The 13691-nt window shown below is 46.2% G+C and overlaps 1 protein-coding gene across 1 annotated transcript in view; it reads left to right on the forward strand.

Moving 5' to 3' along the window:
- The first annotated feature begins 709 nt into the window (after window positions 1-709).
- The window catches only part of LOC142769350 (uncharacterized), a 41209-nt gene continuing 28227 nt past the window's right edge, over window positions 710-13691 (forward strand). The window contains exon 1 of the mRNA XM_075872520.1: window positions 710-3079. Coding sequence (XP_075728635.1) covers window positions 2927-3079 — 153 coding nt within the window. The 5' untranslated portion in view covers window positions 710-2926. The remainder of the gene's footprint in view (window positions 3080-13691) is intronic.

The raw sequence follows: 13691 nt of genomic DNA on the forward strand, positions 1-13691 counted from the left end.
ATGAAGCACGCACAGACATAAATTGAAGAGTTGTCGATGGTTACATAACCAGTTGTTTGTACTTGCGCGATGCCACCTGAAACATGCGTATTAGAAACACCAGAAGCGAATATGAAGCACTGATGCTCGCGAGGGTGGTAGCCCTGAACACTTCTACATAAATCAACTTCAGCGCATATGGCAACTAACCACAATTGACGTTAACTCGACGTGACGGCTCTATCAAAGGAGCACATATGTAATTTTCATAAAATTCAGTATAGACAGCACTGCAACCACTATTGATGTTTTACGAAGACTGACGTCTATTTGAAAAGTAGTTCCGAGACCTGGCGTAGCTCTATGGTAAAATGCTTCATTGCCACGCAGAGTGCTTGGGTTCGATTCTAGCTGAAACCCTGACATTTATTCTTGGCATTCGTCGGCTCGACGCTACTAATATCGGGTATTTCTTGACGCTCGCGCGTTAAAATTGTCCATGTGTGTTCTCGTCGTTCCTGGGTACATACTCAGTGTCAATTACCCGTGGCACATACCGGCATACCAGCGGTACATACCCACCCCTGGGTTTGTGCCACTGTCTGGCGGGAAGTGCTTGACGACGTACGCGACGGGATTGGGATATTATTCATGTCTTGACCAGCGCATCATATTCGTCAAACCATCTTACCCTCACACGCTAATTTTGGTTCACGTAACATTAAGGGGGTGACCACGAGAGCGCCCAAACGTTAGCGGCTAAATAGATAGATAGATAGATAGATAGATAGATAGATAGATAGATAGATAGATAGATAGATAGATACGCTCAAAGTCGCGAAAGTTCGCTAAGAAATGCTTCGCATTTAATACTGTTAAAGTATGCTCTATAATGTATACTCAATGTTCTAATTGGTGATAGGAAGTGGATGACAAGCACTAAAGAGAGGTGGGGGGGGGGGGAGCTGACACACGCTTGGGAGGGGCGGTCGCCCCTACGGTACACCCTCTCTGAATCCGCCACTGTCGAATGCCCAAAAGTTAACAAGGCAGTCATAGTTGTCCAAAACGAACGGATCTTTTACTACCAAGGAACTCAACATTTTCTGCAGGAATCCCAATACAAGAACCTGGAAGACCCTCTCCACGACACAATTGGCTTAAAAGGAATGCCTTCCTTGTGGGTTTTAGCAGTGAAAAAATATGTTGAATTTTGATCCGTATGAGTTTTTTTTCTTCTAATACGAGCTTATCTTGGTTGCTCTCTTTTAGTAGATCTACCACCTTGTTTTTTTACGTTTTCAACATCTGCATCACGTTTCTTCAATCACTTCCTCACTGTCTGGAACGCTTCATCTAAATAACAATTTCGTAAAACCAGAAGAAAGCCTTCTTTGTCTGCTTGCACAACACGAAGTTTTTCATCGACCAAATACTTAATTGGCAGCCTTGTCTACATTAGTCTTAAATGTACCGCTCACTTCAGCCTTGGCCACTGCGTCCACACACTTCACCACACCCAGTTTCTTCTGTTTTTCTCAAACGCATAACTTTGGTCCCAACTTGAGAACTTCTTGATGTCGCTTATCCACCGTTGAATCTGCTAGAATTAGAAGGCTTCCTTCGGGCACCTCTGTTTTCTTCGGCAGGTTTCGACATATGTCGTTCCACAAAGCCTCAGTCACCAAATTCGCCTGTCTGCACCACTCACGAAAGCACTTGACATTGAGAAGACATTGGGATCCAGGCGAACTGGACAATCATTAAAATCTTCAACCAGTCTCCGGCTCTCATATCGCAAAATCTCAATCATTCTTCTTACATTCGACACTTGTAAAAAATGGCATAGTCATGTCTTCTTTCCGTGCAGCGCTGAAAAAGAAAAGAAAAAGAAAACGCGTGCACATACTGCTTGCTTTAGTTGTAGCTTAATAAAAGTTCATTAAAAAGCATAGTGTGATGCTCACAAAAAAAGTTCTCCACGCTTTCTTGGTGAATACCCCAGAGAGCGGGCGCCATATTTTCAAATAAAGAAAGAAAGGAAGGAAGAAATAAAGAAAAACAACAAACAAAACAAGTCGTCATCACAGTCGTGCGGACGACTTGACCCCCAAGAAATTTGTGACGTCATGGTGGTATCATTACATGATTATTATTTGAATATTTTCTTTATGTCACCGCCGCCACTTGCTTTTCGTATTCGATGTGGCATCTAAAATATTTGCCTTCAGAAAAAGGATAAATTATCTTTGAGAAAGGCAGGCAACCACACTCATTGGAAACCTTACCGTGGCAGCAGTCGAATGAGGAAGCTTCTACGAGACGCCACTCACAAATGACAATGTCCTACTATTACCATCACTTTGTGTCTTTTCTTCACTGCTAATGACTGACAGTGGGTGTATGCCACAAGAATGTGGGTGGCCTGTCGACTCTGGCACATACCGAGTCTGGGGGATTGGCCAAGAAGGCTTGTTGGAACCTATATGATTGATAACTACATGAAGATAGATATGTGGGGTATAACGTCCCAAAACCACCATATAATTATGGTTGTTTACCAATCTATTACTACAAATGTACAAACAAAAGAAAAAAAAATAATAAAGAACAAGAAAGCGAGAAAAAATATTAATATAAGGAACTAACGAAGGTGTGAAATTTTGAGCTAACGAGACACCTGAGTTTACCTGACCCGAATAAATTCTTGCATTTATTCTTACATTTTTTCGCAATATCAATTTCATTACTATTTTTCGAGTATATATCAAAGTTTATCTACTTCTACCTCTACTACATCCGAGCGCTGAAGATGATGATCACCTCAGCGCCATCTATCATCATCAGTACCGTCGCCATCAAGAAGGTCTAGTGGGCAGTTTGACCCGACATCTCCATCGAAACGCGCCGTTTTCCCGGAAGTCGCGTTCCTGTGCTTCGTACCGAAATGGCCCAGCTTCCCGACATCCCGCTGAGCCCAAACCAGACAATCAACGAAGTGTTGAGCGACTTTCTGCACGGGAACAGGTCGCTGTCAGAGATAGAGGTCAACAGTGACTACGTCATCACCTGGAACGGCCTATTCAACGTCGTCGAAGTGGTACGGCACTGAAACGCGCAGCTTTACGAGTGGCTGTGTGCGTCAGTGTTTGCTGTTAAACCGCTGAACAGGGCGTGTCAACGAAAGCCATGGCAGTGTTTCGAAAATAGGACTTTTCTTTGTAGGGGAAGCTACTACGCATTTTTTCTGGCTGACGAAGACAAATCCTGTTGAAACTATGGCTAGACATTCCCTGTTCAGCATTATGTTATGCCTATGTGATGATTATAGCGAGCACAGAACAAAGACATGAAGACGAGCTTCCCTTCTTTCGTCTTTTCTGTGTGCGGCTAAGTTATACCATGAAGAATTCCTACCAACTCGGCCACTTTTCAGTAATTTTAATATTTCGTATCACATTCGGCCTTCATCCTTTATGAAATTTTTGTTGTGTTATCAATGTGGGAACCTTAATTAAGCTCCTGAATAGAAGTTGGGTTTGTAAAAAGTAATTCAGCAGGTGCCTGGCATTGTGAGAATTGACTTCATGTGAAGCAGTCAGCGGAGTTTCTGCCACATTATTATTTTTTTCCCATAAGCCAAGTGTTACGAGGTAGATCGACGTCAGGGTTGCCATGGGTGACTTCGTAGCGCCAGACAGGCTCTATGATGGCCCCGCATGATGACAAAAATTGCTGATTCGCTCTATGATCTATTTTCTTGCACTTTTGATCTATATTTGGGTGCACGTTAAAGAACCCCAGGTGGTTGAAATTTCCGGAGCCCTCCACTACGGCGTCTCTCATAGTGATATGGCGATTTTGGGACGTTAAACCCCACATATCAATCAATCATTACTTTTGATCTATTCTGGTGCTTTTCGTAGCCATTTTTTATTGTTTGCAAATGAATTAGTAATCCTATAGATTAACCATTATTTACGAGCTACGGTATTATATCGTGTTGGCCGATACACGCATCTGCCTTCGACCCGCCACTGAGTTAGAGCAATGCATTGAAGTCCCATTGCGTGGAGCGACCGCGGAAGCACCGAGCGACCAAGTTGCGCGCACGTAGGTAATGTTACGAAGCGCGCCTCCGACGACGTTACGAAGGGCGCCACGAATCTTGCCGCTGCCACCACTGTTACGAAAGACGGCGACGCCAACACGGTCCCGAAGGTGCCACTGGTTCGAACTCCACCGGGAAGGTCACCAGCCGTATGGTAGCGTAGGTTTCTCAGCTCGCGACTGCTTCTGCGCAGAGCTGATAGACGAGCGGATGAGACGACGGTGAGTTAAACAAAATTTATGTACAGCATGTATACAGAGGCATTACAAACTCGGCATTGGGGCCGACAGCTTAGAGACCCGAAGAGCCGAGCTCTCTTCTCTGACACATAGGTCTACTGCTCGCGACGCGCCGCAGGGCTTTTTTATATGCACCGGGTGGATACTTTGAGTAACCAAATGTACAACCAGAAGCGCCGCAGGTCAGAATCCTCCAATGGGCTCGTCGCTGGTCCGCGTCATTCTCATCAAATCCGGAGCCGCTGCGCGTGGTTGCAGCCAAGGACGAGTGACGTCGCCACGCATTGCGTAAGACTCGCCAGACAGGAAGACGCCTATTGCTGCAACAGGCTCGTGGGCTGAGGTTGCTCGCTGTGCATGCGCGACAGAAAGGCGCCGCCGCGTGATGACGCCGTTGAGTTGTTCGCGTCAGGCGGGCTCGCGTGCTGGCCTTGACACAGATTGCCTTTTTCCCGAAGCATGGACGTTCGGTGTGGACTCGGCAGGCATAACGGCACCCCCACCACCAGACAATGAGCCGGAAAGACGAGCTGCTTCCACGTGGCTCGGAATGTCAGGCGCACTCGTTCGCCAGGTCCCTCCAGGTTCGCCTCCAGGGCCATGGGGAGAATGCAGCTCCAGACCCCATTCCGGGAACACATTCCATTATTAAGGACGGATCCCAGCTCCACTGGCTTGTCGCCACAACTTGCCGGCCAGCTTCGCTCGTCTCTTCTGACGATCTTTGGTCTCAGCATTTGTCGATGGTTCTTCAACTTGTCAAGAACGGATCGACAACAGACAACACACGACACAAGCAAGTGCCCTCGGTCACCCGACAGAACACCAGACAAAGTATAGTATGACATATACCTAGCTACGTGTATATCGGAATTTCGTTCCCTCTACATCAAGAGGCACATGTGGGACACAAGACTCTTAAAATGAGAACTCAAATTTTTACACGTACAACAACGTAACGAAATAGAATAAAACATAAAGTTGGCTCCTTGAGCTCACTCTGGACGAGAGCGCTCAGCTAAGGCCATGATGAGGACAAAAATTTGCGCCGAATCGCCAGCGAGAAACGGAAAGGTGGAGAAGGTACTAACTAAACGCACGGCTCAATTCGTCTGCATTAGCGTTTAGTTTTCCTTTTTTGTAGCGAACGTCAAAGTTGTGCTGTCGGAGTATCAAGCTCCACCCCAGTAACCGGCCACTTTAAGGCGACGATACCTATGCGGTACTAAGGGCTGCTCGTACTTGCGACGTTGCACATCTGTGTAACTACAACATGGGAGTCCAGATTTCCCATAAAAAGAAACATTCCTTCTCAGGTCCTCCTTCTGGACTTCACTTTACCTAGGCTCTAGGTTCAACTGCTTCAAGATTACCTCCGATCCCCTTTCGATTACATCACTAGTGGTCAAAATTTCTGCTCCCTCTTCCCCTGAAGCATTCAAAAGCAGATTTACGACCGCTTGACGTTGAACGTATGGTTTCATCAAGTTACTGTGGTAAATTTTGTTCGGCCGCCTTCCTAATTTCACTTCATAATTGGTATCAGAAAGCTTCAATATTACTTTGGCGGGCCCTTCCCAATGAACCTCAAGCTTGTTATTTTTGGACGGCCGCAGCAGCATTACCTGACTTCCTACTACAAAAGCGTGCTTCTTCGCCGATTCGTCGTAGTACTCCTTCGACAACGCTTGTGCAGCCTTCATGTGGCCTTCCACAAGATCTTTCGTTTTTACAAGCCTCTGAAAGAGGTCTAGAGCATACGCAACTACATTAGGGTCCTCATCGAATCGCTCCCAGGACTCACGTAGCATTCGCAATGGTGTTCTCAAACTCCTGCCATACACAAGCTCTGCAGGGCTAAAACCAGTGCTCTCATGAGGAGCTGATCTCAAAGCGAACATAGCGGGAGGAATACACGCTTCCCAGTCGCATTTGTGCTCGTAGCAGAGAGCTCTCAGTATCCGTTTCAGAACGGAATGCATACACTCTACCGGATTAGATTTCGGGTGATGGATCGAGCTGTGCACTACTTTTATTCCACATTTATCTATAAAGGTAGAGGTAAGGCAGCTGGTGAAGACACTACCATTGTCGCATTGGATTTCAGAAGGAAATCCGACGCGTGCAAATATAGATAGCAGTGCATTCACGACATGAGGGGAATTGAGCTCCTTAAGTGATATCGCTTCCGGAAATTTTGTGGCTACACAGAGAGCCATCAGGATGTACCGACAACCTTGCCTTGACTCTGGCAGTGACCCGACGATATCAATTACTAGGTGCCGAAAAGGTTCTGTGATAATTGACACAAGCTTCATGGGTGCCTTCCACTTGTCCGTGGATTTCCCCGCTCTCTGACAAGTGTCGCATGAGCGTACAAAGTCTTCGATATACTTCCAGCATTTCGGCCAATAAAACTCGAGGGAAACTCTAGCCTTGGTCTTTTTTGTGCCGAGATGCCCTGCCCATGCGTTTTAATGCGCCAGTTCCAATAGTTGGCGACGATACTTTTGTGGCACCAAGAGCTGCTCATACTTGCGACCTTGCGCATTTGTGTAGCTCCGATACAGAAGTCCTGCTTTCTCAAAAAAAAAAAAAAGAAACATTCTTTTTCTTTTTTCTCAAGTTTACGCTGTCCATTAGCGTTTTAATCGAGAGGTCCTCACGCTGTTCTCGAATGAGCGTTTCTCGATCAACCCTCGACAGCTTACTCCAACTTTCCGCTACAGGCGAGAGCGTTGCACCCCTCTCGCTCTGACTCAATGGCGCCATGTCGTCTCCCCCTGCTACGGAAACCGCGCCAGTCGCTTCGTTGACGGGCCGCTCGAGTGATTGCTCACATGACTCACACGGAGAATTTCCTCTCTGAGGTTCCGTCGACTCGCCGCCAAGGTCACTTGATGGTTCACCACATTGAACAAGATCAAGCTCCTGCGAAAGCTTCCGCGCTTGCGATCGCGTGAGGGCCATGTACGCTAAGTTGTGGAAGAACAATTTACCCTGCTCTTTGAGAAGCTGCTCTGAGTTGTTTGAGTAAAGATAAGGAAAACGATCGGGAAGCGCGGCAGACACAGCCGCTTCGGTGCGAAGCTTACTGAACGGGCCTTCAATGACAACCGTAGCGATTGGTAAGCAAGCACTCTGCTTCTCGGCGACTTGCCTGATCCACGTGCATTCTCCTGTAAAGTCATCCGGAGACACCAATGAAGGATGGACAACGTCCATGGTTGCTGCTGAGTCTCGAAGTGCTCGACACGTTTTCCCATTCACACTAATTTCTTGGAGATACGGCTCTAACAACCGCAAGGTCTTTTCCGATTCTCGTATTGTTGCAAAAGAACCTTTGCTTACAGTTTATCGCGATGTGCCCTTCCTTTTTGCAGTTGTAGCAGATTAGCGGCTTCCGTGATTTAAACGCCCGTGTGGTATCAGTGCGTTGTTTAGAAACCTCGCTCGATTTGTCCGCTTCCGTTTGCCCTTCCCCTACAGTGTCCTTCGTAAAAGACGGGTTCTTCTTGAAATTACGGTGCGGAGCGGGTTTCCGTTGACCAGGTTTCTTTGAAAAGCCCTCTTTCCTTTCATCCTTTTCAACGCGCACTGCCCTGCTATGCAACTTTCGGCGAGTATAATACTCCTCAGCTAACTCTGCTGCCTTGTTTAGCTGTACTTAACCAAGTTTGTCGTGCAGCCAAAGCTTGATATTCTCCTCGATGCATTGGCAGAATTGCTCCAATGCAATGCATTCTACCACTTCATCGCGATCGTCATAAACACCTTCGTCCTTGAGCCATTAAATTAAATCGGCTTTAAGACGAAACGCGAAGTCAATGGGTGACTCATTCCCCTTTTAAGCATACCGGAACCTTTGCCTGAAAGCCTCGGGTGACAACTTATAACGTCCCAAGAGCACTTACTTAACCTCGTCATAGCTCTCAAACGCTTCCCTCGACAAGCAAGTTATCGCGTCGGACACTTCGTCGGGAAGAAGAGCTAACAAGTTCTGCGCCCAAAGAGACCGCTCCAAAGCATTTCGCTCACAGACGTGTTCAAACTTGACGAGATACTTCGCCATGTCCTCGCCTACTACGAACGGTGGCAGTTGGTCGCGAATTCTCTGACCGCTGACCTGAGCTGTCGCAGAAGCTACGCTAGGCACCTGCGAACACTGTAGGATTGCCGATTCTATTCGTTTCAACTCAAGGCGCTCCTGTCTTTAGGCCTCCTCACGGCATTCTCGCCTTTCAGCTTCTTCACGTTCGCGAGCTTCTCGCCTTTCAGCCTCCTCGCGGCGTGCTTTGATATCCACCCAGGCCTCATCGACTTCCTCAGCCGACACTCCTTCATCCTTCATGATCTCAAGGATCACCTGCTTTCGTTTCGCACGGCCCAAAGTAATGCCAAGTTCCTCACAAACTTCGATGAGTTCCTTCACTTCAAGGTTCTCTATCGTTTACAGCCTCTTGCTGTTTGCCCCAGTTAAGAATTTACTTGCCAGATCCACTATAGGTCTACAAGCAAGACGCGCAAGCAATTTTTAAGACTCCCGTGTTTACCCCGTCCACATTAACTTTGGTTTCAAATTACTTCGACTTTGCTTGAAACGATCAAAGCTCACTCTAATGCTTCACACAGCTCTTCTCTAAACTCCTATAACCTGTGCTTGAGTAGTCTGGTGAACTGAGGGGAAAACATCACCCTATCGGAAAAAAACGAATGGTGGGCATGGTGGAAACCACCACCCACCATTATAGTGGATTAATGTAGTGGGTGAATGGTGGGAAACGCCCACCATGGCGCATGGTGGGTATGGTGGGTGCTGCAGTGCCGGCAACACTTGAGCGTGAAGTGACGTCGGAATCACCGTGACGAGCTGCCACAAAAAATAAAAAAGAATTCTATAAAAACGGTATAAAAAAACACCCGTCCCGTAAACAAAAAAAAAGGCGCCACGGAGGATCGAACGTGCAACCTGCGGATTCCCATTCAAAGACGCTAACCACTGCGCCACACCAGCTTTTTTTTTCTTTATTGCCTTGCAAATCATGACTGTTCACATTTTACATATTTACATATTGGTCCATATTCAAGTGCGTCACAAAATACACCCAGAGAATTCATTGAGGTACCGTCAGCTCTTGGCTGACTATTAATCAATACTTGGGCATTCATAACAATCGCTCAATGCACCCAATCCAGTCTGGCACATCCTCTTGGCTTTTCAGCATTTCAAGAAAATGGCACACAGATTTGCAAAAATATTGGCGCACAGCTAGCACTTCTACATCCGCGTTTTCAAAGGCACATCGGGTTTTCCATATACTGTGCAGGCCCAGAAGCATGATAAGATCATAAGGTACACCTGCCTCGTTTTTAACCGAAAGAAAACGGATGCCATGTGGACTTAACGGTAATTCTTTTTTCAAGGTTCTTTGCAGTATATCCCAGAAAAAGACCCCGCTCCAGCAATCTATAAACACGTGTTCAATTGTTTCCGGTTTATTACACAAGTGGCAATTTGTGCTCCATGGCACGAATATTCCCTTATCCTGCAACCACGTTTTAACTGGTAAGGTACCAGTATGTAATTTAAAGAAAAAAGTTTTGACCCCTGGCGCTACAAGCATTCTTTTAACACGTTTCAGAACATCCTGTCCTGGGCCTGCACAATATAGCTGACGGTACAATGGAACAGGCAGTAAAACATCGACAAGGTCTCTATACAATTATTTACGTGGTACTTCAGCCAGATACTCTAACGAAAATCTTACTGACAAAAAGCGGAAAGACGAAACAACTTCTTTTAAATACCCTTGTATTGGTCCTTGCATATTTGATGATGATACGAGAAATCCCGGCAGCACTCTAGACAACAGTAGTTGTATAACAGTTCTCAAAAAGGGGTCATCCACATCACGCAGAAAAAGGAAACGATTGACAAGTTGTCTTATGTACAAATGAACTAATCCGAGTCCACCATCTCTAACTTTTCTGAAAAGGTTTGTGCGGCTTGATCTTTCCCATACAGAGCTCCATATGAAAATTGCAAATACTCTGTGTATTTTCTGTACACTTATTCTACTGCAGTGCAAAACCTGCATTACGTACCACAGCTTGCTCACCAGAAACAAGTTGCATGTTGTGGCCCGTGCGAATATCGAAATACCCCAACCTTTCCATTTTTCTACATCATTGCGCAATGCCTGTGTTTCTTTTTTCCAATACGGTTCACTGTCATGATAGAACTCCAGCGGCACTCCTAAATACTTCACTGGTGTTTCCTGCCATTTAATGTTTAGAAATACTCTTGGCGTGACGTCCCATTCCCCATGCCAAAAGCCAAGGCACTTATCCCAGTTCACGGCACTACCACTCGCCTGGCAAAAAGTTTTCACGGCATTTACAGCATGCATTATACTCTCATAATTTGTACAGAAAACTGCAATGTCGTCTGCGTATGCGAGGAGGCTAACCTCAGCTTCATGCAGTTTAAAGCCGCTTATTGCAGGGTTATTAATTACACTTAAGCAGAAAGGTTCAATGAAAATAGCAAAAAGCAGGGGCGATAGTGGACACCTCTGTCTCACTGACCGCAGCACAGGTATACGCTCACCAGCAGTTTTATTTAATACCAATCTCGTCGTGCATCCAGTGTAAGCCATGCGCACTCCTTCGCTAATCAAACTCCCTACGTTAATGTGATCAAGTAATGAAAGGAGCACGTCGTGCGGCACGCGATCAAATGCCTTTTCGAGGTCAATTTGAAGCATGGCAACATTGAGATGCATAACGTCACAACTTTCTAGGATTGATCGTGCTATGTTTATGTTGGTCATTATTTTCCTTCCCTTTATGCCACAAGTTTGGTGGGGCCCAATCAGTTTTGTCATAACTGTCTAGAGTCTTCTGGCCAATATTTTCATCAATATTTTATAGTCAACATTAGTTAGGCTAATTGGTCTATATGCAGTAACACTTCTTAACTTCGTGGGATCTTCTGTTTTAGGTATTAAGACCGTGTGGGCTGACAAAAACGATGGTGGAAGTTGTTTACACTTAAAAGCCTCGTTAAATACCTCCCTCAAAATAGGTGAAACTACGTGTTTGAATTCCTTGTACACTGCAGCACTAAGGCCATCTGGTCCTGGAGACTTACCATTGTTTAACTTATCAATTGCTTTTTCAACTTCTCGCTCTGTTATAGGCAATTCTAAAATTTTCTTTCTTTCGTCATCAAGTCTTGGCATTAATGAAATGAAATCGCTATTAAAACGTTCTGCGTGTACACTGGTTGGTGTGAATAACTCTTTGTAATATTCGGAAAAAGCACCGGCTATTGCTTCTTTCGTATGGCACCTTGTTCCTTTATATTCTATTTCTCTTATTTCATTCTTACAGGCATGTCTCTTCTCAGCTCCAAGAGCTCGTTTTGTTGGCATTTCTCCCGCTACCAAGTTTTCTGCTCGAGCTCGAATCAATGCTCCACGATAACGTTCTTGGTCTATCAACTCTAGCTTCTGTTTAGTTATGTTTATCTCCTCTGAAAATGTTCCGGCCTGAGTACATTCATCCGCTACTAACTGTTGCAAGTTTTCACGCAAACGCACTTCAAGTTCTTTTTCAGCATGTCTCAGGATACTGGCTCTCTCAAGTGCTTTCAGTTTAATGGTCTGTTTAAGTATTTCCCACTTATGTCCCCAGGATTCAAGTGTTCTATTTGCTAAGTCTTCTATGCCCTCTAGAAAAATCCGATTAAACTCTTCATCCTTTAGTAGCTTCACATTAAATTTCCAGAGGTCCCAAGAGAAATGTTTGTTATTCCTTTTATGTTTACCCATTGAGAATGAAACCAAACAATGATCACTAAACGTAACAGGTGTAACTGTAATCATGGCACGAAGGAATGATTTCGGAAGACACATATACTCTGTCAAGTCTAGCATGGCTTGAACGCTGAAAGTGGGTAAACATAACCCCTTTTCCACTGCAAAGACATTCACCCACGTCCTCTAGCTGAGCTTTCGCCACCATATCCATTAGAACGGCAGTGCTTAAATCTCTGCATGGCCTGGAACTTGATTTATATATACTCGAACAAACGCAGTTGAAATCCCCAGCCAAAATTAGTTTACGTTCACATTTTAAATACACATCACGTTTTTCAAAAAACTCCTTTCGATCTTGAATCACAGTGGGTGCGTACACACAGATTACTCTCCATTTTTCTCTTGGTAGGGATAAATCACATATAATAAAACGACCCGCCTCGCAGGTAGTTACAGACTCCACTTTCGCATTAAGGCTCTGCCGAATTAACAAGAGGCAACCTGCAGACGCACCTACCGCGTGACAAACGCACACATCAAACACTCTCGTGAAAGGCTGCACCATTCGCTCAGCGTGCTCTTCACTCTCTACTTTAGTTTCCTGTACAGCGACGATGTCCAGATCTTGTTCTATAATCAGGCGGTAAAGCTGGTTTTGCCGCCGTTTGGCAGAAAGCCCACGTACATTTAGCGTCGCCAATCTAATCGTCGCCATCGTGATGAGAGAAAGCCGAGCGAAAGACGCTTACCTTACCAACACCTAAACAACTGTCCGGCCGACGCTCAAGGCGTCGTCCCGTCGCCGCCGCGTGAAAGCGACAACGAACGCAGGCGGCCAGCACCCCGAGACTTTTTGGAGCCAGCCACTCGCCACTGCCCTTGATCTTCCTGGGTCAGACGCTGCTGGGACGCCGCGTCTCCCTCATTCAGGCGGCGCTTTACTGGCGTAGCTTCAACTGTATCCATGTCCGAAGTAGCGTCGGACCCGATGACTGGTTCAGCCTTGTGCTGGGTTTCCATTTGAGTCGAACGCCGTTGCGTTGGAGTGCCCACAACCGTATTTTCATCTGTGCCTGTGTCTTGCTTAGGTGTCTCCGTCTTTTCCTCGCTGGTCGCCACTGCATGAGACGCCTCCTCTCCTGCCTTCGACGCCGCGGCCCTCTCTGCTTCCTCTTCATCCATGAGCAATTCACTGTGGTCGGCATTTGTTGCCCGACTTGCTGCACTGGCATAGGAACGAGTACAGTCCGCCTGCTCATGCCCAAAAGCGCGACAACCAGCGCACCTGGGCACCCTGCAGTCGCGACGAATGTGTCCCGTGTTCCGGCAACGCAGGCACAGCGGCGCTCTTCCTGGCACGACCACCAGTGCCATGCCGCTTCCGAGACGCATCTGGTGGGGTATGCGATCCGTAGTAACGCCTTCTTTAAGTAGTAGCCGAACGAATCTTGTGGTTGACTCAACTCCTTCGAAGTATTCGTCTCTCCACTTGTCGCTGATAACTTCTTTCACTTCACCGTACTCCCGGAAAGCACGCCG

Source organism: Rhipicephalus microplus, chromosome 8, assembly GCF_043290135.1.
Source record: "Rhipicephalus microplus isolate Deutch F79 chromosome 8, USDA_Rmic, whole genome shotgun sequence".
In the NCBI taxonomy this organism is placed as follows: Eukaryota; Metazoa; Arthropoda; class Arachnida; order Ixodida; family Ixodidae; genus Rhipicephalus; species Rhipicephalus microplus.